This window comes from Scomber scombrus, chromosome 14 (genome assembly GCF_963691925.1).
Source record: "Scomber scombrus chromosome 14, fScoSco1.1, whole genome shotgun sequence".
Taxonomy (NCBI): Eukaryota; Metazoa; Chordata; class Actinopteri; order Scombriformes; family Scombridae; genus Scomber; species Scomber scombrus.
Genome location: NC_084983.1, coordinates 13,981,857 through 14,008,288, shown reverse-complemented (window position 1 = coordinate 14,008,288; position 26,432 = coordinate 13,981,857). Strand labels below are relative to the sequence as shown.

At 41.3% G+C, this 26,432-nt stretch overlaps 1 protein-coding gene across 1 annotated transcript; it reads right to left on the bottom strand.

The window, feature by feature from the left end:
- Nucleotides 1-25,418, bottom strand: mtus2a (microtubule associated tumor suppressor candidate 2a). Its single transcript, XM_062433679.1, has 15 exons — nucleotides 23,349-25,418; nucleotides 22,067-22,325; nucleotides 18,701-18,906; nucleotides 8,747-8,915; nucleotides 6,732-6,830; nucleotides 4,226-4,413; nucleotides 4,010-4,135; nucleotides 2,962-3,028; nucleotides 2,081-2,295; nucleotides 1,883-1,988; nucleotides 1,707-1,780; nucleotides 1,115-1,213; nucleotides 782-901; nucleotides 548-648; nucleotides 1-430 (listed from the first exon to the last, which is right to left on the bottom strand). The coding sequence occupies exons 1-15, from the start codon at nucleotides 25,416-25,418 to the stop codon at nucleotides 1-3; spliced, it is 4,329 nt and encodes a 1,442-aa protein (XP_062289663.1).
- Nucleotides 25,419-26,432: the final 1,014 nt, after the last annotated feature.

Below are 26,432 nucleotides of genomic sequence, written 5' to 3'. Positions count from 1 at the left end.
TTATCGCTGTAAAGAGTTGAAATAAGCAGGTGAGTTACAGCGATTGGCTGACGCTCTGTGTGTAGGTGTTGCTGGGCCAGGGGAGTAATTCTGATTGCTCGCTGCCCTGTGAGTGGGTGTGGCTGGCCCAGGGGAGAAATTTTGATTGGTGGCGGCTCTGTGGGAGGGGGAGGAGTATTGCGCCTGCTGGGGACAGCCGTAGCAGTGAGTTGGGGAATCGCAGCCTGCCACAGGTGAGGAGGAAAAGAATGGGGACGAGGGCACGGGGGAAGTAGAGAAGGAGCGGTGCAATGGGGAGCAGGAGGGGGACATAAGGGGGCTGGTCTGGAGACGCCACAGTAGCTCCTCATTGTTCTGACTAAGTCGCTTCTTCTCAGTGTTCTCCTTCTCGACGGACTCTTGGAGGTTGGCGTTGTCTTCTGACAGTTGCCTGCAGGGAGAGCATCACAGTGACAGCTAATGTTAGCAAAAAGCAGGGAATAAAATTATATAGATAACAGCATTTATGATAATGACAATGCCTTATAATAATGATAACGTGTCTCACCTAGAATGGACTACATTCATATCAATCTGAGCCTTCAGATCTTCATTCTGCTGCTGCAGAACCTGGACTTTCTCTTCGAGGAACACATTCTTTTGGGCCTGCTCAAAAGTAGAACACAACCACAGTGCAATCTTTCATTCACCAGACATACTGACAGTGTGTATCTAGACCAGTGTGCCTGTGTGTGTGCTTGGGTAGGGGTGGTTGTGGTGTAGATGGCTTATTTGAGCCTACCACTTTCTCCAGGTCAGAGATCTTCTTATCTTGCTGGTGTATTTGCTGGTTCTTCATTTCGACAACCTCCTTCAAGCTCTTTAGATCCTGTTCAATGTGTTGGTATGGTGCCAAAGCATCCTATTACAGACATGTGTTAACAAGACATAAGAAAGGCAGGCAGAAATACATTGGGTGTACCACTTAAGATGGCCAGTTCCCATTAGGACTATATATTATAAATACAGTGTATTTGGATATCTACATTATTTACAGTGCCACTTGAGAGATGCATGCAGTCACGTAGGTCTACTGTGCAGTGTCTACAGTGTATTACATTATAGGTAAACTCACAACTATTTGTTCGTCGGTGCTCCTCCTCAAAGCCTCTTCAAAGCGTTTGGCTTTATCCCTCAGACTCTGGTTTTGAAATGTGAGAGTATCCACTTGATCCTGAACAAGCATCCACACACAGACACATGATATAATGCATTGCCTCAGTACAGATTAGTGTGTCAACTAAAAATGTTTAAATGTGTCTCAGAAATGCGTTTGTTTTCTTCTTCTTCCTTCAGTTGGATGTTTGAGCTTCACTGTGCAGAATGATGTGCAGAGTTTGACACTTTGAGGATGTTTTCACATTCATCTGCTGTAGGTGATGTCTGACATCACAACTAGTTTGGAGACAATCATGGCCTAGTATGCAACTTACACAAGTGTGATGTGGAAACCTGAAGCCTCCAGTGCACAAGTATGTAGAGAGAGATTATGTGTTAAGCAGTTAAACTTATTATGTTAAAAAAAATATTTGAAATTCATAGCTTCTGGATTCTTAATGAGGGAGACAGAGCAGGTGTAATTTTAATCATTTCTAACTAAATGATTATATTACATTTTAATATGTATTAAAATGGAGGGGACTTTAAATTCATTAATAGAATCATACCTGTAGAGAAAGCTGGAGTTTCTCAAAATCCTCTTCTAGAAGCTGCTTCTGTTGCTCATGAGCTTTCCTTAAGTCTACAGACAGATTCAGACACACATTAAGAAAGAGAGTTGATGTTGTTTTATAGCAGTGCCGGGTGTCATATTGTCTTATATCAATGAGATCGATGATCATACCTCTCATGGTACGGGCATGCTCCTCATGTAGTGTTGCCATGGTGATGTTATGCATGTCTCTGAGCTCCTGAATGGCTGCCTGGTGGTGGACAGTCATCTCCTCCACCTAACACACACACACGCACACAGGCTCTCAAATGACTGATCATATTCAGTGTGAAAGATTAAATTTAATCAGAGCCAACATGAAACAGACACCTGTTCTTGTTGCTGAGTCCTCAGCTCCTCCATCTCTGACCGATGCTCCGTCTTCAGGTGCTCTGCCTCTGCTGAGTGACATTTCCTAAGCCCCTCCTCCACAGCAGCCAGCTCTGCCTCCTGCTGCAGCTGCAGCTCCTGCAGTTCTTGCTCAAACGCCACCTCCAGTGATGTCTTTTCATGATGGAGTCTCTCCCATTGCATTGTGTTGGATGCTGCAAGTTTGTGAGTGAAGAATATTTAAAGTTTTACTGTACATTTATGACTATGTATACTGGGGTCAGGTTTAATTCACTTTCATTTTAGCTCGATAAAACTTAAAAACAGAACTTCCATTTGGGAGTCAGTGAGTCATTCATTTGATCTTTTTCATTCAGAGTATGATAAATAAAGTTGAATGAGAAGGTGCTCTCTCAGGCTTTTTCAGAACAAATTGGTATTATTCACAGAAAACATTTTGATTTGTCATGGAAAAACAGATTATATATAATAAAATGAATGATGACTGGAATCTGGAATAGTCACACTGTCATGGCTTACTAGGACACTTGAATTGAGCAGAGCCATCCTTAGTGTCATTAGTAATACCTGTGACTTTATGGGATAAAATTAGTGTCATAGTAATAAAATCTTTCAAAAATTAAACAAAAAAAGTTGATTTTATTTCCACTCCCTTTTCATTCACTTTCTTTTGTTTGGTCTGATTCTTGAACATTTTTATTCAATTATTATGACACAAATTGAATCCCATAAAATCCCAGGTGTTACTGATGACACTAATTACGGCTCTGTCTACATATTTAACTATGTTGAGACAAAATATCTGCAGTGAAAAATCACCATCTGCCTTAGCGCCTTATTTGATTGATTCTCCCACTCACCCGTTTCCTCCCTGATCTTTTGCATTTCCAGGGACAATTTCCTTTCATTCTCTTCTGTAGTTTTACACTGTAAAATGGGAACAACACAACATTTTGATATAGCTGGTACAGCTTCAAATGACCAATTATACAATTCTGGGGTATGGGTGTAAATGTTCAAACAGCAAGTTGGTTAGCTGCTGGATAATGTAAAGAGTCAACAGCCATACCAGCAGCTCTCCAGAGGAATATGATATCTGGAAAAATACTGCACTGAGAGATCCTGATGTACTGGTTAAACTGAATTAACCTGCATGAGCTGCAAAACACTAGATGTTGCTTACTGATAAGAATAAATGTGGACAACTCAAAGCACACACTTGCATGCTGTGTTCCACTGCTTATACTGTAGCTGTTGTGCCTGACTGATGACAGCAGAGGGAGCTCACACCTACTCAAATGATCACACACAAACAATTCCTGTCTTTTATATCTGCACTATGGGCCCTTGACTGCCACACTCAGACAGTGACCATAAAATAACCAGACAGTCCCCCGACAGTCTGGCAGTTACACTTATAGCACCTCAGAGGCTAAAATCATTACATATCCCTGCATGAAACCAGCTCACTGACACAGTGAACTCTAAAGGACCCTTTCCACAGTCGCTATCATTCTTGCTTATCGTACTGCTCATTAACCATGCTGTGAATCTCACCTGATGCTGTTAAATACTGTATGTGCTCCTGAGTTTGTGTGTGTGTATGTGTGTGTGTGTGTGTGTGTGTGTGTGTGTGTGTGTGTGTGTGTGTGTGTGTGTATGTGTGTGAAATTCAGGAAATGGAAAGATTGAGGCACTGTTGGCTATCTAAGCCAGATCATAGATGTACCTTTAAACCATCTCCTAGCAATGTTGTCCACCAAGAGCCCAAAAAAATCCTCAGTTAATTAATGAAAAGATAAACTTAGCACAAAATAAGCCTACACCTCTGCAAAGCAGGTGCATTATTATCGTGGTGTAAATAAGACAATTTTATTGAGTATGCACTGTATTATTCCAACTGGCTACCTTGAGGCAGTAATGCTGGGTGGTGATGATGAAGGCTTCAAGACCCAAGGATGTCTTCCTCAGCTCTTCTCTTAGAGCTCTTAGCTGCCTCTCCTGTTGCTCGCAGCGTCCCTGCAGCCTCTGCACCTAAGTGACAAAGAACAGAAGGGAATAGCATAAAACAGAAAACACCAGTGCAGGCTCCAAGCTGTGCCAGGGAATTTCTCAACAGCTCACCTCCTCATTTTGTTCCTCTTTTTCTTTCTCCTCCACTTGCCTCTCTCTCTCTTTCTGTTGAGCCTCCTCTTTTTCTCTCTGCAGGCTCTCCTGCTGTTCCTGCTGCAGCCTCTGGGGGGCTAAGTGATGAGGGGACCCCGGGGGAGCCGACCCTCGCACGGCTGCTGCGGGACGCTGCCCAGACTGGACTGTGGGGAGAGGAAAAACAAACATAAGAGATTAAATTAACAGTTACAAATGAGTCTGCACGAGGATGTGTTTGCTCAAGGAAAATCATAAAATTACAAATGAAAACACATAATAAATTAGAAAAAATATTTTCAGAATATAGTGTATTATATCTCCACTATGTAATTAATTACTCATGGACTCATTCTTTAATCTAACTGGGAAACATCTATCCATAATATTGAAACTGATGAGTATTAAATCAGAGGAGGATTTGACATGACCTATTGCTAATGACTGTGTTCACATGATAAATGATAGTAAGTTAATTGAATCTTTTCTAAAGAGGAAGCCCTGGGGTAATACCCAGTCCGGTGTTCCTCATGTTGGACGATCTAATCTTGTGATGAATGTGACCAGTATCAAGAAATGACTGCAATAACATGTGGACATTGTTACAATATATTGTGTTTGTGTAAAAACATTAGAGCACATTTAAGTAAAGGCTCGATGCATCAACGATGGTGCTAATTTAAAGGCCAGACGAACACAAACATGCATAAGTTATTTTTTTCTTCGCGCAGGCAACCATTAGCGCTGCAGTTGACATACAGGCAGTCCGATTAACCCCTGTGTGAGTCACCTTCACGCAGTGTGAACACATACTAACCTGTGGAGATACACAGCATCTCTCAGATACATGAAATTCTTTTTAAGACTTACCATCTGTACGTTCACACAGACTGAAAAACAAGCCTCAATGTCCACATACACACAGTAAATCACTGCAGCCCCACATCTACTGCCTCAGCCATATCATTCAGGCCTACTGAAGCATGGGGAGCGGTCTCCATGACAACGCGGGGCTGAGCTTGGGGTGCAGGGTCCCAGGTAATGAGTGAAAGATGGGCTAGAGGGAGATGCTGGGAGGGGGGATAGAATGAGAGGAGTTCTCTCCTCATTTTCAGACAGGAGGGGGGTTACCGAAAGGCACTGAATGATTGTAATGGTGACAGACATGTTGAACCAATTTAGAGAAAAGAGAGGAGCTAAAGGTCTAAGTTGAAAACATACAGACATTCACAAGTGCGCATGTGTGCAAATAAAACCTGAAATGGGGACATTCCTCTCTGGACAAAGACAAAAAGAAAATGTAAGAACTAAACATAAAAGGAAAGTGTTTTTTTCATGGCATCCAATGACCCATGCAGTGCCGCTCAAAATGTTTCAATATTACCGATATATCTTCATCAGTGTCTTTGCCTCAAAGGCACATTAAAATTTGCCATCTTTGAAAACGACTTCTAGAAGTATTAGTATGCAAATTAGGTATTTTTTCAGGCGCACACACACTGAGACAACTCTAGTTTCTACCTGAAAGGTTAGAGAGAAAATAGTGAATACTAAATGAGTTTATATGGCTGAGTGTGATGGCAGCATGCAGATTTTGGTAGAAGGGTTGATGTGAGACACAATGAGAAAAGGTGATAGCAGACCTTGTGGTGTGCAAAGCGTGTTATTAAAAGTGGTAAAGGAGGGTTACTCATGAAGTAAAACATTTCAGCTACATTTCAACACGTTGACATTTTGCCAGCACACTATTCAGAGCAGCTTAGAGTAGGAGCAACACTAGATACTGTCAATATTTGTATATCCAAGTAAACAAGAGAAAATGCTACAGTGCTGACTAGAAACTAGAAAGGAGGAAACATGTTTGTGTTTTGAGACTGTGTGGGAGGAAACAAAGTCCAGCAAAGAGCAAGCAAGATGCAGTAAAGAGAAGGGTGATCATTAACAGCAGCACCCGAAATAGTAAGAGACAGGTGTAGCCTGAGGAGATGTGTGTCAACTCAGCCAGGAAAGGTGGGCAGACCCTCTGCAGTCTTGTGTGACCTGAGAAGATTGTTTCCCCACTGCATTGTACTGTATGTGGAAGAAAACTCCAAACTGTATGCACCAAGGCACAACATGGAAGAGAGTGCTACAGTAAGCATTGTGTAAGGAAACAGTAGGTCATAAATAAGCACACAGCCAGCACCAGAGAATGGATGAAAGCTACTAATTGGTGTGGGTGGAATAAGGAAAAAATAGGGGACGTTTGAATAGAACTGAATCATCATTTAAGGTTATAAGTAACACCAGTGCTTTTCCTAATATCACAAGTCAAAATGTCTGCTATGAAAAAGCCCTTTTGTGATTAAGTTTGTGATTCTGTGTAAAAGAGACAGAAGATAACCATATGTTGCTATTGGGTAAAGATGGACGTGCTAAGACAACTGACAATAACGTCTATGTGCATTGGCTATGGTGTGTTTTGGTAACGATGGAAAAGACTCACCTGGGGACTGAGGTTTGGGAGGAACCACCGCCAGCCTCTTTGGGGAGGAAGGGAGGGAACGTGTGACCTCAGAACTCCTCTGAAACTCCTTCCTGCCAACTGCCAATTGACAAGGATACAACCAATCAGTGGGTGTAAAGGAAATGTTGCAGTGAAACGTTAAAATGTATCTGACCATTATATTATATGTCCTTATGTCAATCAAACATCATCACACACACTCACACTCACATTAGCATCAAACCAACCATCCCTCCCTGTTGACGCCACAATCTCCCCTTTTCCTTTTTTCCGTTCCTTTGTTGATTTTTCTCCTCTCCTACATTTTTTTCAATCGCTATGTTACCTTCCTGCTTTCATCTCCAGCTATCTCCCCCCTGCTGTGTACTGTAATATAACTACGTCTCATGGGAATACAGGTCAAAGAGAAGCAGAGCATACTGGGAGAGATCACGTCACTGCTCTTTGTGACATTACACACTTTGCAGCCAAACTCAGAACTCGAGCATCATTTTTAATGTTTCTGTGCTCAAGCATCTTGTCACATGAAATCTGTTGCAGAGCTGTTGAGGTGTGTGGGTGTGAAGAATGTAGCTGGTTTTGAAACAATCAATGTGAGATGTGTTACCCAGGAGCTCAAAATGGTGAAAAAAAGTGGAGGAAATAAAAAAAAAACAGATGCTAGTGAATAAAGAAGTAGGTGTCAGGAGGTTAGCGGGGAGTCTGTTGTGAAGCAGGGAGGAGAAGGCCTTGGAAAGAAACTAATTAGACCTGTAATGTGAGAGAAGCCTCTGATCCTGAACAAATCCCCATATAACCCTGGAGAGATATACTTCAGGCCTGTAGAGGCACTGTGTGTGTGTGTGTGTTTTCACTGTGGATATGTTGGTGTGGTCATGCAAATGTGGCTCTCAGAGTGACTCATTACTGCAGAGTGAACCCCAGAGTCACACACACATACAAATACACACTGCCACACCACTGTGCTTCTACAACCCCCCCCCCCCCCCCCCCCCCCCCCAAAAAAAAAAAAAAAAAAAAAAACAGGAACTGTCACAAATATATGTTGGAAACACTCTCACCAGTTGAGAACACCAATAACAAAAGTTTAAGTGTGATACTAGAAGGCTTATGGTGTTAATTTTGAGGTGTGAAAAAACACTGTGTGTGAAAAGCATTCCTGAAAGTGAGCTTCTTCTTCATCTCTTCCGGCCCAATTCGCACCGTCAACCATGACAGGTGTCAACATGTATACAGAGCAGACTATGAAGAACATGGTAAAAGTGTGGTGTTTCTCCCCTGTACAAAATGTTAAAAGTATAATTTATATTATTTATACTATTTTAACCATATATAGTGCATGGTTTGAAGCGCGTGGCTCAAGTGCATTTGGGCATGTCCAAATCCACTTTTGCTATTTTAACGGTGGAAAAAATGGTTGTACTAAAGTCTCTTAATAATCATGGGTGTGTTTTAAATCGCTATTTGTGAGATTGATTAATTCTGATAAATATTATGACTAACCATTATGAAATGTATTTTTCAAAAATATGTTGATGTAATCCTTTTATTTCAAATTTTTTGCATGTTTGTGCACTGCTGCATGTCTGCATGTGTTTAACAGGCAGAGTGTATGCACATTGTACACCCGCCTATTACAATCTTGATAATGTGCCCTTAAAATAACAGTGAAATAATGTGCCAGTGACTTCAGTTTAGTTGAGTTCAAACACTTTCCACTGCCTCAAAATAGCAATGCACCAACAATGCACCTGACCACACCTCATTTTGAGACCAACACGCCAATGGGTGCACAGATGAGTACGAGTGCATTTGCTATTTAAACAACATGGGCACTGGACGGGGAAATGACAAATGCATCGGTCTTAAACTAGCAAAGACACTTGCATCACGCCTGGCGCCACTGTGCGCCACGCATAAAATAGGGCCCTATATTTTGAAAAATTATATCTATAGTCAAACAAATATCAACAAATCATGCTCTGTCTGCTGACCTCCAGGGGAGCTTCTTGGCTGAGTAGGCAGGTAACGTCGGGGCAGGGCAGGGGTCGAGGGCGGTTGAAGGCTGTTGCTGCGACATGGCACACCTCTCTGGTGATCTGTTGATGGAGGGCTGGTGGTCACTCTGTGAAGAGGAGGCTCCTCGCTCACACTCAGCCCTGGAAAAAAAAATCACATACAGTATCTGTATTATGTCTGAATCACAAAGTTCACTGGGCTGCAAAATGGTCTGTAACCTCTGGGTCTCACTGCTGCTGCTCTCAGTCTTCCCTCTGTTAAGCTGGAGCAGTGCACTTATCCCGCAGATGCATTCACAGTCTTACACACATGTTGACACAGGGCCTCTTGAGCACAAACAGAGGAAAATACAATGTACCCTCACACATAAGCACACCAATCATTGCAGCTGTAATCCATCAAATGACTAGTACACACTTTCTCGCACTGCGTATAACGTACTTATCTCACAATCTCCGATCAATACTGCACTTCTCCACCTTCTGTATGTGACGGTGATAAACTATCTAATGCAAAGCTGCATATAAGCAGCCGTGAGATGGTGATTAAGCCATGCAGTATTACTCAAAGCGCAACTTGTGATGGCTAGCTATTGTGAAAATGTTGATATCAAGAGTTCCTTTTGGTCTGCATTGTCTTATATCTGTGCCAAGTGCCTCAGGCGCTCAAGATAAGAACAGTACACTGCAGGGAACCTTGTCTATTCATAGGAGCAGCTTTGCCACTGGTGAGGATTATTATGGTGACCAAAGGACTCTACCTCACCATGCGTATATAACCATGCAGGAACACACACAGATCTCCTTATGAAATACTTTTCACTGTTTGCTGTATTGTACCAATATTGCTCTGAATACTTAGTAGTGGGAATCAAATTATATTTTGTTTAATATTATGAAGAGCCACATAAGTGCTCCGTCACTTGACAGAGTAAGTTTGGTGTACAATACGTACTAAAAGGAAAATCTAAAAATGTTCTTATACTTTTGAAAATACAGATTAGATTTACTCCTTACTAACTTACACATTCCTCACTAACTCTACACATAAGCATACTGTATATAAAAGCATAATTTGGTCTAATAATTGACCATTTTCTGGCCACATTCTATTTAATTCAGTCATTTCATTTTATTTAGCCCCGCAGTCTCTTCTATCTGTATGCAGACAGCAAGTAAAGGCAGATCATGTTGTGTTTTCTTGTTTGGCTTCATTTAGTGTCTTTTGTGATACTATGAATTACTGGTAATGCAGACACAGGGATAAAGAAGTTTCTTTGTTTGCCTATTATTACAGCAACATGTGCAACAGTGCCGATGTGTAAGGTCTCAGCACTTTCTTTCTTCTTGAAGGGTTTTCATGGCAGTAACAACAGATGACCAACACCAGGTGCATGAGACCGTGAAATGCAATTCATTTGAACTGTAGTTTTTCTTTCTTTGTTTCATTTGAATAGTTTTTTAGGCATGTTAAGGTCAATTTATACAGTCATTTATAGGAGAATGTGAAAAGAAAAGCAAAAATCACCTTGTCAAAGCCCTGACCCACAGGTTGCGTGTAGATCATAATCATCTATGATCTCTCACTACTGTGTGTACATGTGTTGCTTTGTCACCATTCTAGTGACAACCTGTAATCTACATTCCCAAAGCTTCATTAGTCCACCCAGAGGTCCTCCAGGAGTTGATTAACGAGGCTGTTTACAGTATTTCCTCCTTATTAACCGGTCAAGGGCATGGGCAGGGATGGGTAGTGTATGATCTTGGTCGAGCACTGTGTTACTATTACTGCATGCTTTAATTACTGCTGTAAACATCCTATATGTGAGGACTTCCAGAAGTTAGAGTCTTAAAGATGAGACCAGCACATGCAAATAATAGATTAAATTATATATTTCTTTAAATCAAAGAAAATAGTGTCTTTTACACTGAATGCTTTCCCCAGTACTCCATTATCTGAGTCAACACAGATAAACTGGCTGGTTGATATGAACAGAAACGTGCTCATTAGTCATAGGTCAACTATGTATAAAGAAATTCCCAAAGCGTGGAACAGAGAGAGGAAGAGTAAATGATGACATTACAAAACATAAACAATTGAGGAGCTCTGTGAATGATTAAAAGGTGACAGTAATTCACCAGCGTAGAGATAGAGAGAAAAAGCAATGTATTTCATTAATGGTAAAAGCAAACTGATATGCATCACTGATTGGCAAAACGCCAGCCAATGATGGATAACAGAGCATGAGGAGGAGAAGGAAGGAAGAGACTGGCTGTATGGGATCAGGAGGAGGCGAACAAAAGGATATAAAATAGAGTTATGAAGAGGAATGAAAGGATGGTGCTGATATGGAGCCAGTGGCAAGCATTGCAAATTATGAAGATGGATGAAAAATATCAGGGATATTAAAAAAAGGACCATGAGCAAGAGGAGCAAGGGGAGAACAAAAGAGAACAGTTTTTCCGGCTCAGTAGGGGGCCATTTTATTGCAGTAGCTTGCATTTCATTGCTCAACTAATGCCTGTAGAATAATGCAGATTTTTGGATCTCAGTCCTCTTGCACTGACTAAACAGGAAACAGATCAAACCGAGCCATGTGCACTCTCAGTGCTTTCAGTGTGTATTCTCAAATGTTCCCCCTTGTCTATATGTAAAATGTAGCCATGTCACTAACAGGAATACAATGAAATTTGAAAGTAAAATAACACAATTCAGACCTTAGAGGTGGTTATTTGACTGTAGCATGAACCTGTCTTCACTTGTCAACTACATCAGCACATTCACATCATCATCATCATGCTGTAGTCTGTCCAGGTGGCAAACAGCAGCCGAAATAGGAGTATACAACCAGGTGCTTATACACATAGACTGCTGAACTGGACCCACTGCACAGCTCACACTGCTGACATGCCAAAGAAATAGCTCTTATTCAACAAAAACATACGTACCCTGGGATATGAGTGAATACTTTAAGTTGTATTTATTCATAAACATAAAAACAGCAGCATCTGGTACAAATCGACTCAAGAATGTTTTATGAGCATTTCTATGTTTAACATCTGTATTTGCGCATGCTAGCCCTAGCCCAACCCTAACCCGTAACCTTACCCTAACCCTAACCCTACATAAATACAAATTGTAGTAAATATAGTCTTCCATATTAAAGGGAATATATGTGAAACTGAGGTGTGAAACTGAGATAAAAAACAACTGAAATCATTTAATTCCACATGGAAAGTTTTTGCTTAAATACTGATTTTATACTTTTTGTGTATTTTGAGGTGTACCCTTAATCTTGCCTGTTTAATTAGACTGCATGCTCCCACAGACAGATGTCAGCTTCATTCAGCAGTGTTCAGTGCAGAAGACAGTGTGTGTAATTAAGCTGGAAGATTGTATTCATCAGAGCCTGTAATTTGTTCTGCTTATTAATCTTTGCTTCCTGTCATTTGTTTGAAGCTGGTTTAAGATGTCTGTCAATCTTCATCCAGCAGTCATAATGTACAAGGTATTACCTATTAATCACTTTTCCTGTGATCTTTTGTGTATTAGAAACTGTTTTTGCTATGTCCACAGTATGTGCAACGATTATTTTGTCTGCATTAGGTTTCAGCCCGTCAAAACAGAAATTTGGAGATGATATATATTATGCTAATAATAAAGTGATTGTTATTGTGTAGGTATTTGGCATTTCAGATTTGGTAGTACAGATAGTATATGTGTATATTCTATATATTGTGGATGAAACAAGCTGTGTCATCCATCCCAATTTAATCAAAGTTAGACTTGATATTGGAAGTTAAAATACCAACTTTTGAGTAGACTTAGGAAAAGTAACTGATGCTAAGAGTTCTGAAAACTTAATAACAACCATAAAACTATGCATATTTCCTCCTAGCAACAAAAAAGTTCAGAAAATGTGCATCTGCAGCAATGTGTATGAAAGCCAAGGTTAAAGCTGCCTACATAAAGCACAACATAATGACCCTGCAGAAACAGACCTGGGCTGTAGACTGAGAGATACATTAGATGATAACACCAGAGCTGACAGCAGCAGCCACGGGGCCTCCTGTCCTCTGTCAGGTCCCATATGTTAGGAGATTAAGGTTGAGTATAACCAGGAGGACATGTAAAGTATTTCTTCTCTTATAGTCAACAATGCATCTATCAGCATTTACTGAAACTGGGAAAATGGCATTATGAGTGTATGACAGAAGTTCAATATGAATAACACAGACTTTATCCTCTCAAAGTATTATTTTAGGACTTATGTCAAAAATGTATTTTCTCTATCGAGTAGATGCAGCCCTGAATCTTCTGAGCACAGTAATTAAAGTTTCCCTAAAAATTAAGGGCTTAGGACAAGAACAAAAGTTTCCAAATGGAAAAGGAGGATACAATTAGTTTTGGGATTCAAAGAGAGGGCAATGGAGGGACTTTGGCCTTTGTCGGCTGCCACTGATTAAATTCTGTAGAATACTGGTAACAATTTTTCCACCACAATCTTTCAGCCTGTGCAAATGCACCTTTTTCACATGACCCCTGCAAACTGAGTGAAGGTTAATGTAGTGAACTCAGCAGAGTGCACAATCATCCGTGCTCACAGTGTAACATTAAGCAGCCAGCCTATGTTCTGGAAGAACTAAATATAGCCATAGGGTAAAAAGAGAAAAATAAAAACACACATTTACAAAAGTCTTCAAAATCTTGCATTTGATGTTTTACATTCACAGGCTGTACTGAATTTCCAGTGGACTATCTGAAATCCTGAAAATCTTTTTGTATCAGCTTACGTTATAGTGTGCTAGTTTGTTTGTTACAGTGTGTTTATATACTGGCCATAAACACCAAACAGAATGACTTGCAGTAGAGTCTTACTGGTTTTTCACTTGTTTTTACATTTCTGATGTTTTTTTGTCATTCTGAACAATCGCTTAGTCATAAACTGTGATTAACATGGAGCTGGATGAAACATGCAGGTAATTTATTGGTTAATGAACAGGCCTATTGAGCCATTCCAAACTGCCACAGTTCCATTGCTTCAATAAGCCTCTGCCATGTTAGTTTTTCTCTCCTCAGCCGCATAATGGCAGCCATATCTAATTGGCCCATCTAATTTGCTGCTCTGCTCTGCTTGTGTGTATTTTTTTGTGCATGTACGCTTGTGTATATCTGCGTGTGCACATACACCATAGAAACCATCTGTTCACAGTGAGCCAGCATGAGTCACAGACCAGATCTGAGCCATGGCATCTGGGGTATCACATCCACTCTCCTCCCATGCCTCTTTCTTCACTCTCTTTTTTCCCTTTCACATGCTACCTTCCTGCCCTCATTTTCACTCACTGGATTTGGTTTTCATCACTGCATCTCTCCTCGCTTCTCCTCTCAGCTCAGCCCTTTAGTTCATTAGATTTCCACCATTATTTCATTAAAGAGTAGACTGATAGAGGCAATAATATTCTGTTTATTTTAGCGATCGAGTTTCCATCATGAAGTCAGCGCGGCTCAAAGGCACAGGCTTCATCTGCCTCCTTCTGCTGGATTCACCTCTCAGCTATGTAATAGAGTCTGTCAATCACAGAGGAATTACGACATATCCCCCAATGTACCTTACATGCACGGATGCCCTCTCTCTTTTCACGCACACATCAAATAAACATGCATCCCCGAAACACCTTAGGGGATGTCAGAGACTGGGCTAAAGGCAGGATTGGGTTAATGGCTAATCAATGTTATATAGAGTGACCTATAGCCCCCCGGATGCTAGACAACCCCACTTGCATGCAAACTTATATGCAAACAGAAGATAAGAATCAATCAAGTCTATATCAGTTTGGCTCAATGTGTCAACTTTAAAAATGTGTATGAAGGCGTAAAAGTCTTTGTGTATTTCCAATGTATCTGGATCTGCATTTATGATTGGTTTCACTCCAAAAAAATCTACACTACTAGTAGTTTTTATTTTACAATAAATTACAAAGCATCAATATCAAAGAGTTGTGTCGGTTTTTGATTTTTCAGGTATGCAGTACATCTTTGAAAATGTCAAAGGTGGGTGGCACAACAGCAACAAACCCAGAGAATCATTTTAAAAAAAAACTTGGGAATAAAACAACTGTATAGTTGCATGGCTTACTGTGTAATAATGGTGAACAAGCCCTTTAAAATCATGAATACATAAAGTAATGTACAAATGAGTGCAAAAAGTATTCCTTTTCCTCTCCCTTGCCGCTCTCTTCTTCACAGTCACACAATTGCACATCTGCACATCACCCATTGATCAGAGCAGGTTGAGGAGCTATAACAGTGGGGAGTTTAAACTCTGGGGATCTTCCTCTAACCCACTTTATTGAGATCCCACAATCCCTATCGCTCCATTCTTTAATGATTTATTGTATCTGTATCATCCAGAGCCCTAATGGAGTCCGTTTTGCTTGCTGATCAATGGGGAAACGAGCAACTGAGCCCAGCCTTTCTTCTCTCTGTTAAAGAAGGTTGCTGCGGCTCCTGACATCCTTGATGGAAGGATGTGTGAGAACTCTATCAGTTCTTTGATTTGCAGCGCGGCAAGTTATAGAGGGAGATAAGGTATAACAAATACTCCTGCATGCACGCTTTTCTTCTTTCGCACACGTTCACAAATAAGTCTCAACAGAGACCCTGGAAATTAGAAACTGAAGATTGTTTACCACTTTCATGACTGCTACTTAAGTTTTCTGATATCATCTTGCTGTGAATTGCACCACCAGTCTACAAATGTGTTTGTGCTGTCACTCAGAAAAATGGGAGCAGAAAGGTGAACAATTGCAACTGAAAGTTTCCTCAGTTTCTCAAAGAAAGGTTAGCCAAAAAGACATCAGACAGCCTTTTGGTTAAAGCTCAACAAGCACTCACACAGTGGGAGAGACAGAAAGGGGTGTACAGTTGAGCCCAGTTTAATCCAGAAGGTCAAATGTGAACAGGGAGTTCAAATGTTTCACAGCTGAAAGGTCACGAGCATCACACAGAGTCAAAATCGGAGGTAAATATTCCTGCTCTTTCTTCCTGTCTATGTCACTGTTTGAAATACACATACACATACACACACACACACACACACACACACACACACACACACACACACACACACACACACACACACACAGAGACAGAGAGGAGAGAGAGAGAGAGAGAGAGAGAGAGAGAGAAAAGAGAGCAGAGAGAGAGAGAGAGAGAGAGAGAGAGAGAGAGAGAGAGAGAGAGAGAGAGAGAGAGAGAGAGAGAGAGAGAGAGAGAGAGAGAGAAATGAACATCAAAGGTCCCGTAATCTTTCCCCTATCATGTCTATCATTTTTGATTCCATTTTCGTCCCACTGTGCTCCGAGCAGCAGCAGTTCAACAGCAGAGGAAACATTCTGCTGCAGGCATTACTTCTAAAATTTCTAGTCTTTCGCCTTCTACTGGCAGGTGTTTTTCTGTGCTTTGCGTGTTCGTGTGTGTACAGGTGTCATATTTATAAATGGTCACACTGGAGTTTTACACTACAGGTAATAGATACAGTGAATCTCCACCCTTACATCGCCAGCTACTTAAATAAATTAGGATTTAGCTGATGCACTTGTTACAATAGCATACAGAGTTATATAAAGTCTGATGGATGTTGCTGGGAATTAATTTATGATCTTTTGGCTACAGAGTCAGTCACTATTTTGGCCAGCAGAGTGGTCCAGCCGAGACTTTTTCTTTTTTTTAAAGATTCATTTTGGGCTTTTTCACCTTTATTTATATAGTAACTGGCAGAGAGGCCGACAGGAAACAGGGAGAGGGGAATGGCCGGATTCGAACCAGGGACGCTGCTATTACATGGCATACGCTCTGACCACTCGACCACCAGGGCGGTCCGTCCAGCAGAGACTTAAACAAATGAAGGTATCTATGGAAAGGGAAGGGTAAATTCTATACTGATGATGATGTTGTATTTCTCTGTGAAAGCAAATAATAATAAGGAGAACAACAGGAAAATCTAAATACAGTAGTTGCAGGCAGCAGTTGATGGCATATAAGTACCTCAGTGCCATGGAAACTGTGCTGTAGCTCATTGGTCTGTTTATATAGTGACTTTTTTTCATTTTCTAACATGTGCATATGATGTCAGAAGTCAATATCAGTAAGGGTTTGGGAAATTGATCGATCTGGTGTCACAAAACTTAAGGTTGACATTCTGTTGGACATAGAAGTTTAACGTCTGTGTCAATATGTGCAACTGGGGGGGGGGGGGTAAAACAAGAAGAGAATGATCAAGAGGAGAAGAAAATTAGTTTTCACCTTATTATTGTTGCATAGGGCATCAACTGACAATTATTTTCTTTATTGACTAATCTGCTGATTATTAACTTGATTTATCGATTTTTGTTAAGACAGATAATAGCTTTTTGCTTATCTGAGTCCAAAAATACCCCCAAATAAGTTTTATATTTAAGACTCTGGAACTACTAAGTGTTCTATCAAAAAAGTTGCAGATCAATTTGCTGTTGCTTGACTAATCGATTAATTGACAATGGCATGTGTGTGTGCACTGTTGCCAGTACACTTGGTCAATGCAATTAGAGCACAATTCGAGCACAATTCCTGCACTACTCATCATTCAATCATGTAAGGCCTTTCTTCTATAATGCTTTTACTCAAACACAGAAACCATTGACGAAAAAGAATGATCAAATCAATGTCTATATTTATATGAAACAGACATGACAATAACATTAAAGCAATTTTCTAAAGCTTTTCAAAAATGACAACTTCTCTATGTATGCCACTTAAAAACATTCTGCTGTGAAGACCCAGAAGAGTACTCTGTTTCCTATTTCACAGCTCCAGAAAAGGTCCATCCCCTACATTGCAAACAGTATGTATTCACTTTCATCCAATGGGGAAGAGAGAAAGAGAGATGAAAAAGTATGACTGGTATTGAGATGGGAGGGGGTGCAAGGGAAAAAGAGTGATGACATAACAGGGAGCTTGATGTGCGTGAGAGTTGAGGTGCTTACGTCAACTGTAACTGGGAGAGGGAGAGCAAGCATTTCTTATGTAGGTCACATTAAAAACACATGCAGCGATCACAAATTCAGCCAACTAACCGACCACCCTGCCAAGCAGCACTGAAATCACAACTGTAAGTGCTCTTCCAGCTCTCCATGACTGTGAAAATCAAAACTATCCACATCATTCAGTCAGCAGCATCACAAAGTAAAGTATACTGTAATCTGTGCTAATGCTGTCTGAATCAATCCTGTTTATGACTCTAATTTACATTACTGATAAGTCTAGAGAATTCTTCTAACATTTAAGAAAAAAAGGTGAAGTTATAAGCTGATCTGTCAAATGGGGAACCACTGAATTTCATGATAAACTGTGCCTTGTTCAGAATATAAATCAATGAATTACTGTATCACTGCTGCAGTAAATTGTGAAAATTCATACAAAATTTTCTGCTAAACTAGAGTCGATCCTGCCTTAATGTCACACCTACTTAGCACCATGTCATCGCCATTTGTGCATGCATATTTAGAATCATCCCAGAGCCAACATTCTGACCTTTAATCTTAAATAAATGATTGAAAGTATAGCAAAACGTTCATGAATTTAAAAAAAAAACCTTTTATTGTGCCCTCATGTCTTTTATAAAATGTGCTACACTGCAGTTGCATAGTAGTTAATGACGTGGAGCTTGGAAATACAGAGATGAATACATTTGAAGCAGGGAGGAGCTCAGGAAGAGAAAGCAAATTGTAACATAATGAATGTGGGAGGGGGCTGTTTATGCAAACTATATTCATGAGGGGGATACATAGAGGAAGGTAATAAAAACAGTATGATGATGGTGCACTCATGATGTAGCAGTAAAGTAGGTGTTTGTGAAAGCATCCCTGAAATGACTCACGGTGAGCTGTTCTGCAGGGGTCACTCTGTGAGCTGTCAGCAGAGTGGGCCGAGGAAACGGAGGAAACGCTGGAACTCCTGACGAAGCCGAAGGCTGCCAAGCGACCTGCAGGGTGACGGCTGCTGGAACTGGAGCCCGGGGGGCGCAGGCCTGACTGGTTCACTTTGGGAAGCAGAGACCTGGAGGTGGCGGCCTCGGGCTGGGCAGACACTGCCACTGGAGCCGGAGGTGGAGCATGATGAGTGAAAACCTCATCTTCTATTGGGAAAGTTTTTTTTTCTTAATTGAAGCATCTATAGAGTTAAATCTACAAGGATTGCCCTTAGCAACTGATATTATACAGACAGAGAATACAGGCAGCAGCCAGACAGTATAGAAAGAGGTACACACTCATTCATCATGCATTTCATCATATATGGTAATTAGTTGCATAATGATCCGTTTGTTTGAGCTGTTGTACTGCAGCACGTAAACTGAAACCACAAGTGTAGCAAGTAAGACTGTGTGTGTGTGTGTGTGTGTGTTAGCGTGACTACTGTAAACAAAATGCAGGAGGTTCTGCATAGCCATGATGTTTATTTCCCCCTGTGAATCATTTATCATCCTGTGTTGACTAAGCTCTCAGTGGGCAACCAGGAAGTTCTCTGTGTTATGATTCCAACTGCAACTGCAATCAAAAATTAAGTATAGTAACCTGCAAACAGCACTGTGCAGTCTTCCTTGCAGACTGGGCTAGCAGCCAGCTTTTTTTCTAATGCCAACACAGTTTGATATGCCACCCACAGTGCAGGACACAGGTGATATATGCACTATGTTTCTGGGTTGCCTGTGTTTAAAGTTCTGTATGTTATCAGTAATGTCTCACTATTTTAGATATTACAGTGAAACAAACTAACTAAACTAAAAGCTGTGGTTCTACCTTCCTAGTTTCCAGACCTGTAATGAAAGGTAGATTTTTTTTAAAAAAAGAAAAGAAGAAGAAAATAGAGAAAATAAAGAAAAGAGATCTCTTCAGAAGAGAAAGAAAAGACAGGGAATCAAAGAGTGAAAGGACGGATAAAAAAGTAATCATAGCTCCACAGTGGCAGCTATTTTTCAACTAGCAATGGGGGAAAATCCTCCCTCTCAGTAATCTATGGTTTTCAACAGCAAAACAGATGAAATGTGCAGGCATGAACAACCATGGCTGCACACACACATGCACACAGTGGGCAGTGGGCAAATCCTCAGGCCTTGGATTGAAGCCCCATCTTGGCTATCCCAGCCTTCAACACAGGGTCCTAGATCCTGGGCCGAAGAAGAGCATTATCCCCTGCTGGCTTCAGAGATAAGGTAGGAAGCCCTCCTTTCCTCTCCATTTGGCACAGCTGTGTGCTCCAGTGGATGCTACAGAATAACCACCACATCAATACCAGAGAGGGAAAAAAAATTCAGAGAAGGAAAATACCAGCTCTGCTGATAGAGAGAGACAAAGTAGGACAGAAAAAGGAGAAGTCTCCAGTGTAACTCCCCTCCAGCATCATCGGTGCCGCTGTTCACACTTATCACCTCTTCCTCAATATCTGCCTATGCGCCATGCAGTCTGTTTATTAGATTCGAGCTTGCTCCTCTTGAGTGAGAGAGTCAGAATCATTAAAGATAAATGTCCTAATTTCCCTCCTGCCCTACGCTCCCTTCATCCCCTTTGAGAGAGGGAAGAGAAGTGAGTCTGACAAACATCTACTTAAGCCTAGATATCACAGATATCTGCTCCTGCTAAATGGAAGAACACATTATTCATAAGGAGATCAAACTTATAATATGACTTTGAATGTCCTTCTCTCTTTCTGTAATATATATATATACATAAACATATATGTGTGTTTTCAGCATTTCTCACATTATTATTTCACACAATGTACCTGCACAATACACTCTAACTGATGAAGAGGCTCTCAAAAAAGTACAAAACTTCACACATCTGAAAATGTGACATGAGCATCCTATCTTGAGGTGAATTATAAAAATTGATCTCAGTAAATTCAATGGGACAGCATGAATAAGCACTATATAATGACCAAGTGATTTTAATTATAGCCCAAGGTGACTGGGACAAACCTGCATGGATTTCCTTTACAAAGCGTTAAATTGCATGCTATTAAATGTGATAGTTGATTGCGCTGCATAACTATTGGAACAAAGCACAGGCTTTTGTGCTGCGAGAAAGGCATGGTGAGAGCCTCAGTATGCAGAAGTTACAGTACCTTCAACACAAATGTCCTGTAAGTGGATGATCCTCATTACCATAACAATACAGAGTTAAAACCTACATGGCAATTATGTGAGTAGTTACAGCACTTTGACAGCTATGCAATTGCTATATAATTACTATAGCATATGTCAAATGAAGAGATTTCCTTTGACAAAAGCCTGAAAGAAAAAAGCAAAATTTATTGACACATTTTTAAGGGTTACAGCATAGGGTTCTCCAGAAAAAGAATGAGAAGATAACAGGAAATCCCTCACTTCCACTGACGCAGACAAACTTGATGCTGACCAATGCTACATAATATATTTTAGCTGATGTTTATCCATGCTGTATGTGTAGGGCTGGGTACAGCAGGCATGAGGGATGATTCTAGCAGGAGGATACTGTCGTTACTTAAGCACTAATTGCTTTGCACTTCAAAGCCTGTAGTTCCCAGAGGGATGAGCACCACCAAGACACCATACATATGTATTAATAGGGATTATGATAAGGAAGCCTGGCACATTTTAACACTATGCTGATCAATTCTGTGTGCGCAGTTTTGGTTTTAACTGTATGCCTGGGTTATCACACCCAGGGAGACAGCAGATCAAATATGCATGGTGGTGATAAATGGCGCTGGCCTCCAGCAGTGTGCAGGGTGATGAGCAAATTTCATACTTCAATATTCCAGCGACAGTCAAGCTGTAACATTAATCTGACTTCAGCAGTCAGAGGTGGTATCTGAAAAATCTGAATTAGAAAATTTGAAGTGTGTGAACGCTGTGTATGTGTTCAGAGAAAGTGCAAGCCAGCGTTCATTTATTTATTTATTTTGTTTTGTAGATGCAGCCTTTTGGAGCACAAAACGTCCCTGCAGAATATTTTCTTAAAGCCCTCCAATCAGATCAGCCAAAATTAATCTCAGAGAATGCATTTTAATGAGCTGCCTTCATCTCAGGCCAATTTGAGGGAGAAACAGTTCCATGACTGCTCGTTGCTGCACAGAAGAAGAAATATAAGGTAGCTCTTTATTGTGTCAAATTTTTCGTTGTGAAAATGAAATTTGACACATTCTGTAACTCAAAAGAAGACATCTCCATCTGACATTCTAGATATTTTCTGAGAGTTTTTTATTTATTTTTTTACCTGTGTTATCTTGGCTTTGGTGACTGGTTGCTGGGCTGACAGGTTGGACTGGCTGGCTGAAGACAAGCATCGACCTCTGACCCTGACCAGGTCCTCTGCCCTTGGCTGAGCCTGTAGCCGTTCTGGTGACTGCTCCCAGGCCCAGACGCAGACCTCGGCCAGAACGCAGGAGACTGCCGCTCCCTCCGGCTTGAGAGGTTGTGCGGTGCTGCAGCGCGTCCTCAGCAGAACTCCCTTTAAAACTGGCTGATCTTCCCACCTAAGAATCAAAATAATTAATAAAAAAATAATGAAAAAACTACTATGAGGTAATTGTCTTACACCATTTTTGGAGCTCTAATATGTACAAAAGTTCATACAATTAAATCGCACTCAAGCAAGACACTCTTTGATATAAAATTTCAATATGAGCAAGACAGATAATTAGAACATGATATGCCTTATAATTATCATATATGCTGACTACTTTGGTTACATTACTGCTGTGTCTAGCTAAAATCTAAGGTTTAAAAAAAGTTGATCACTGCAAATCTGACATTATTAGCTCTTAAAGAAAATGTAACATCACCCTGAAGGGAAACAGAGATCAAGAAACATTAACTGTTTGACATCACCAACACAAGAGTATCCTCTCAAGGACATCATCTTGTGTAGTGGACAAAACATCTGACATACTTGCAGTGGAATGTACAGTAAAGTGATGAGAATAGTCTTGTCCCTGTAGGCTTTGCACTTCAGCATGCATTAAATATTTATTTTCACATACTGTGTTTGCCATAAGAATACGAATGCCAAATGAAGCTATTTAATCAGAATCAATAAGGAATGATTTCAAAGCGATAACGAGCAGCTCTGGTGAGAGCAGGAATACAATTGCAGAAGATATGTGATCAATTATATATGTTTTTACTGCGGGATAGAAGTTATGGACATCTGCTGGGGAAATTAATAGGCAGAGTCAACATATGTAACAGAAGAGGTTTGTCTTTGTACTCAACGTATATGACAAACTGTATATCATAAAGTCATTATCTGAAGACACTGCTAATTGATGCAGGAGCTATCATAATTAAATCTTATGTCTGTCCCTTTTCAATGTTGGTGTGACTGTGCTGTGATAGTGGATTGTGCTGACAGAAAATCCTTTGTTGAGAATGAGCGTGATACCAAACTATGAAAGAAATGAGAGTACAAGCTTCATTCTTCTAAGGAAGAACTAAAGATGCATAAAACTTTGAAGTCAGATACTTCTGGTAAAGACAGTACAATACAAAATACTCACCTCTGATGATGCCCCGTAAAAGTCACCTGCTTTGCCGCCCAGTTTTGGGGGTGCCGTGTGGCTGTGTGTGTGTGCATGTGGAGTGGCATGTGTGTGCGCAGGGGGAACAGTGTTGGTGTGTCCAGGGGGCCTGATACTCCGGCACAGCATTCCTGATGGGAAGATATTTGTTTGCATCTCTTGGCGGTACTTTTCATAAAGCAGGTTGGAGGCACTGAGTACTGGGGCTCCCCTGATTTCTTTGTCAGGCTTGGAGGGGTCTTTATGTGTGTCTTTGAAGGAACTGGCTGTTTGGCCATGTGTGTATGCTGAGAGCCTGGATGGTAAAGAAGATACCTGATATGGTCCGTCAGCAACCTGGGGCTTAAACTGAGGATTTTTTCTGACGTAAGTGATGATTTTGGGGCGAACTCCTTTGGGTTTAAGTTTAGGTGAAGGAGAACTCTCTTTAGGGCTGGAATTGTTAGAGTTGGGGGAGCTCTGCTGGTTGCTGAGAGGCGCTTTGGGAATTCCAGTTGTGCTTATATTGGTTCTGACTGGTGCTCTTAAGCAAGGGTTGCCATAGCCCTGAGCTGATATTGTTACAGCAGGGTTGCATCCTGACGGGATCTGTCTAACCGCTCCCGAGACATTCCTGGAGACAAGGTACATAGAGGGTTGCCTGCGTGGTGATCCCTGTGGTGTCCTGAGAGGGGAGTGGGGAGGGGTAGATGCCTCGGAATCGACCCCGGTCCTTTTGGGACTGGAGCAGTTCCTTCTGTATGTAAGCTGAGTCTGGGGTCTCTTCTCTAAGGTGGAGGGGTTGGAGGGACTTGAATTAGCAGTTGCAGTCGCCTGATTTTCCACAGGCAAAGCCTCACACTGGGCCACCTGGTTGGGCTCTTTGGCCTGGGAAAATCCAGCTGTGCTATACAGGTGGGAGAAATCTGATGGTTCACGTAAAGATGTTCTTGCTAACTTTCTGTTTGACCCATTACTGTGTGAATCTAGAGAGGGGTCTGGATAAGAAGGTTTGATGGCTTGATGAACATTGGGATCTGCTAAGCTCCTTGCTCTCCCCATCTCTGTCTGACAAAGGGGTCTGACAAGCTGTTGCCTTCGTGGTGGCAACACCCTCTCCTCAAATCCAGCCTTCCTCCTTTGGCCCAGCCCCCCATCTGAGGACAATCCATTCTTCTGATGACTTCCCTCCTCCTCTCTGTATTGAAGGCGGTCATGTTTCTCCTGAGGATGCAATGGTGAGGTGTTCTGGTTGGCATCTACAGGGGTTGCCCTTCTTCTAGTCTGGGCTGAGGTAGTGTTGTTGGTGTTGGGGTAAGGATTGGTCTTGGAGTTGGGCAGAGAGATGAGAGACTGTGCTTCTCCACTACAATTCAGAGCACTGGATAGGCTCCCACTGTGGGAAACAGCTGACAGACTGGAGACAAACACATTTGTCTCAGACTTGGATTCTTTGAGACCTCCCTTCCGTCTCTCTCTGTCTCTTGATTTGCCTGACCTTGTGTCCCTTTTCTCTACTGAGCCTGTCACACATGTGTCTAGCTCTTCAGTGCTATGACAGCCAATCCTTTTCTGCGACTCTTTGGCCCTCTGTATTCTGCTCTCCACTTTGTTGCTGTCATTGTCATTTATCCTCGCCCCGATTGAAGCAGAGCTGGCAGTTGAACTAGAGGATATAGACATTGGACCTTCATCTTTACCATCTCTCAAACTTCCTCCATCATCTTCCTCCTCATTTTCCTCCTCCTGATCCCTGTTTCCCAAGAATGTATGAATCTCCGGACTCTCCACAACCTCAAACTCTCTGAGTTCAGGCTCCATGCATTGCTGCTCAGAGTCCCAGATCACAAATTTGTCGTGTGATTCACTCTGAGAGACCAAAGGAGGAAGGGAGCTTGTGCTGTGCCTTGTGTCCTCTATCAGGCATCTTCCACCTTGATCACCAATTGAAGACAATTGATTGGCATTATTATCCTCTGGTTGGGAAAACTGGATCTGGGTTTTGTTTGCAATCTTTTCTGCTCTGTCAACATTGACCCTCAGTCCCTGGAAACCAGTTGGGATGCTCATGTCGGACCACTCAAAGACACCTGCAGGGTCCTGAGGCCATTTATAGAGTTACAAATATTGTTTTCCCTCCCCGTCTCTCCTCTTCAGGGTCTGTGTGATGATGGCCCTTCAGTTGATTCTTCCAAGGACAAAAAGTCATCTCATGAGTTCTTCTCTTCGATCCACCACTTATCTTGGCTTTACTGTCAGTTAACAAAGTTGTCTTTCAAGGAGATGTAGGTCTGTTCAATCTGAAATAAGAACCAACAAAGGAAACTGTAAGACCACAACTGCAGAACAAGTAGGCCTGAAATACAGTCACTTTTATAGCAACAATTCAGTTTTTTCCCTACTGGGCAACTTAAGGGGTTTTATATTCCATTTGGTCTGAGTAGCAGCAATTTCTGACATCAGGTCTGTGTAGCTCACAATCTTGTGCACTTTAGTTGTGTGACCGATGGTCATTTGAAAGAAAATAGGAACAGCTTCCCATGGCACAGATATGCACTGGTGGCATTACAGGAAGTGACAGTCCCTGAGCTACCTTAAATACATGTTTTGTACCTTCAACTTGCTGAATCAAATCATTTAGCATTAAATGATGTTAATTTACATGTAAAATGTGATGTGTTGGGTAGCTGAATAACTCAAGGAATAAAACATTCATTTTATAACCAGCAAGAGTGGTATGGCAGCGATAATAGGAATGCAATTATCAAATGATGATGGATGTTCGCTGTAGGGCAGAAAGAAAGGAGATAAGAGAAGAGAGAGGTGGAGGATAGCTCAAGCTACAGAGCTGTTTGCTTGTGAGTGAAAAATCACCCTGGGGAAGGCTGATGAAGACAGGCGTAGGGGAAGAAAGGGAAGGGTGCGAAATGTTTTGTAATGAGCTTTTTTTCTCAAGAGACATTGAAATATAGATGGCAGAATCAGGATTGGGTGAAAGCAACAGCAATGAAAAGCAGTTAAAAAGATTTGGGTTTATGGAGGATATAGTATCATAGTACTTTAAATACATATGTGTGCAAGAAA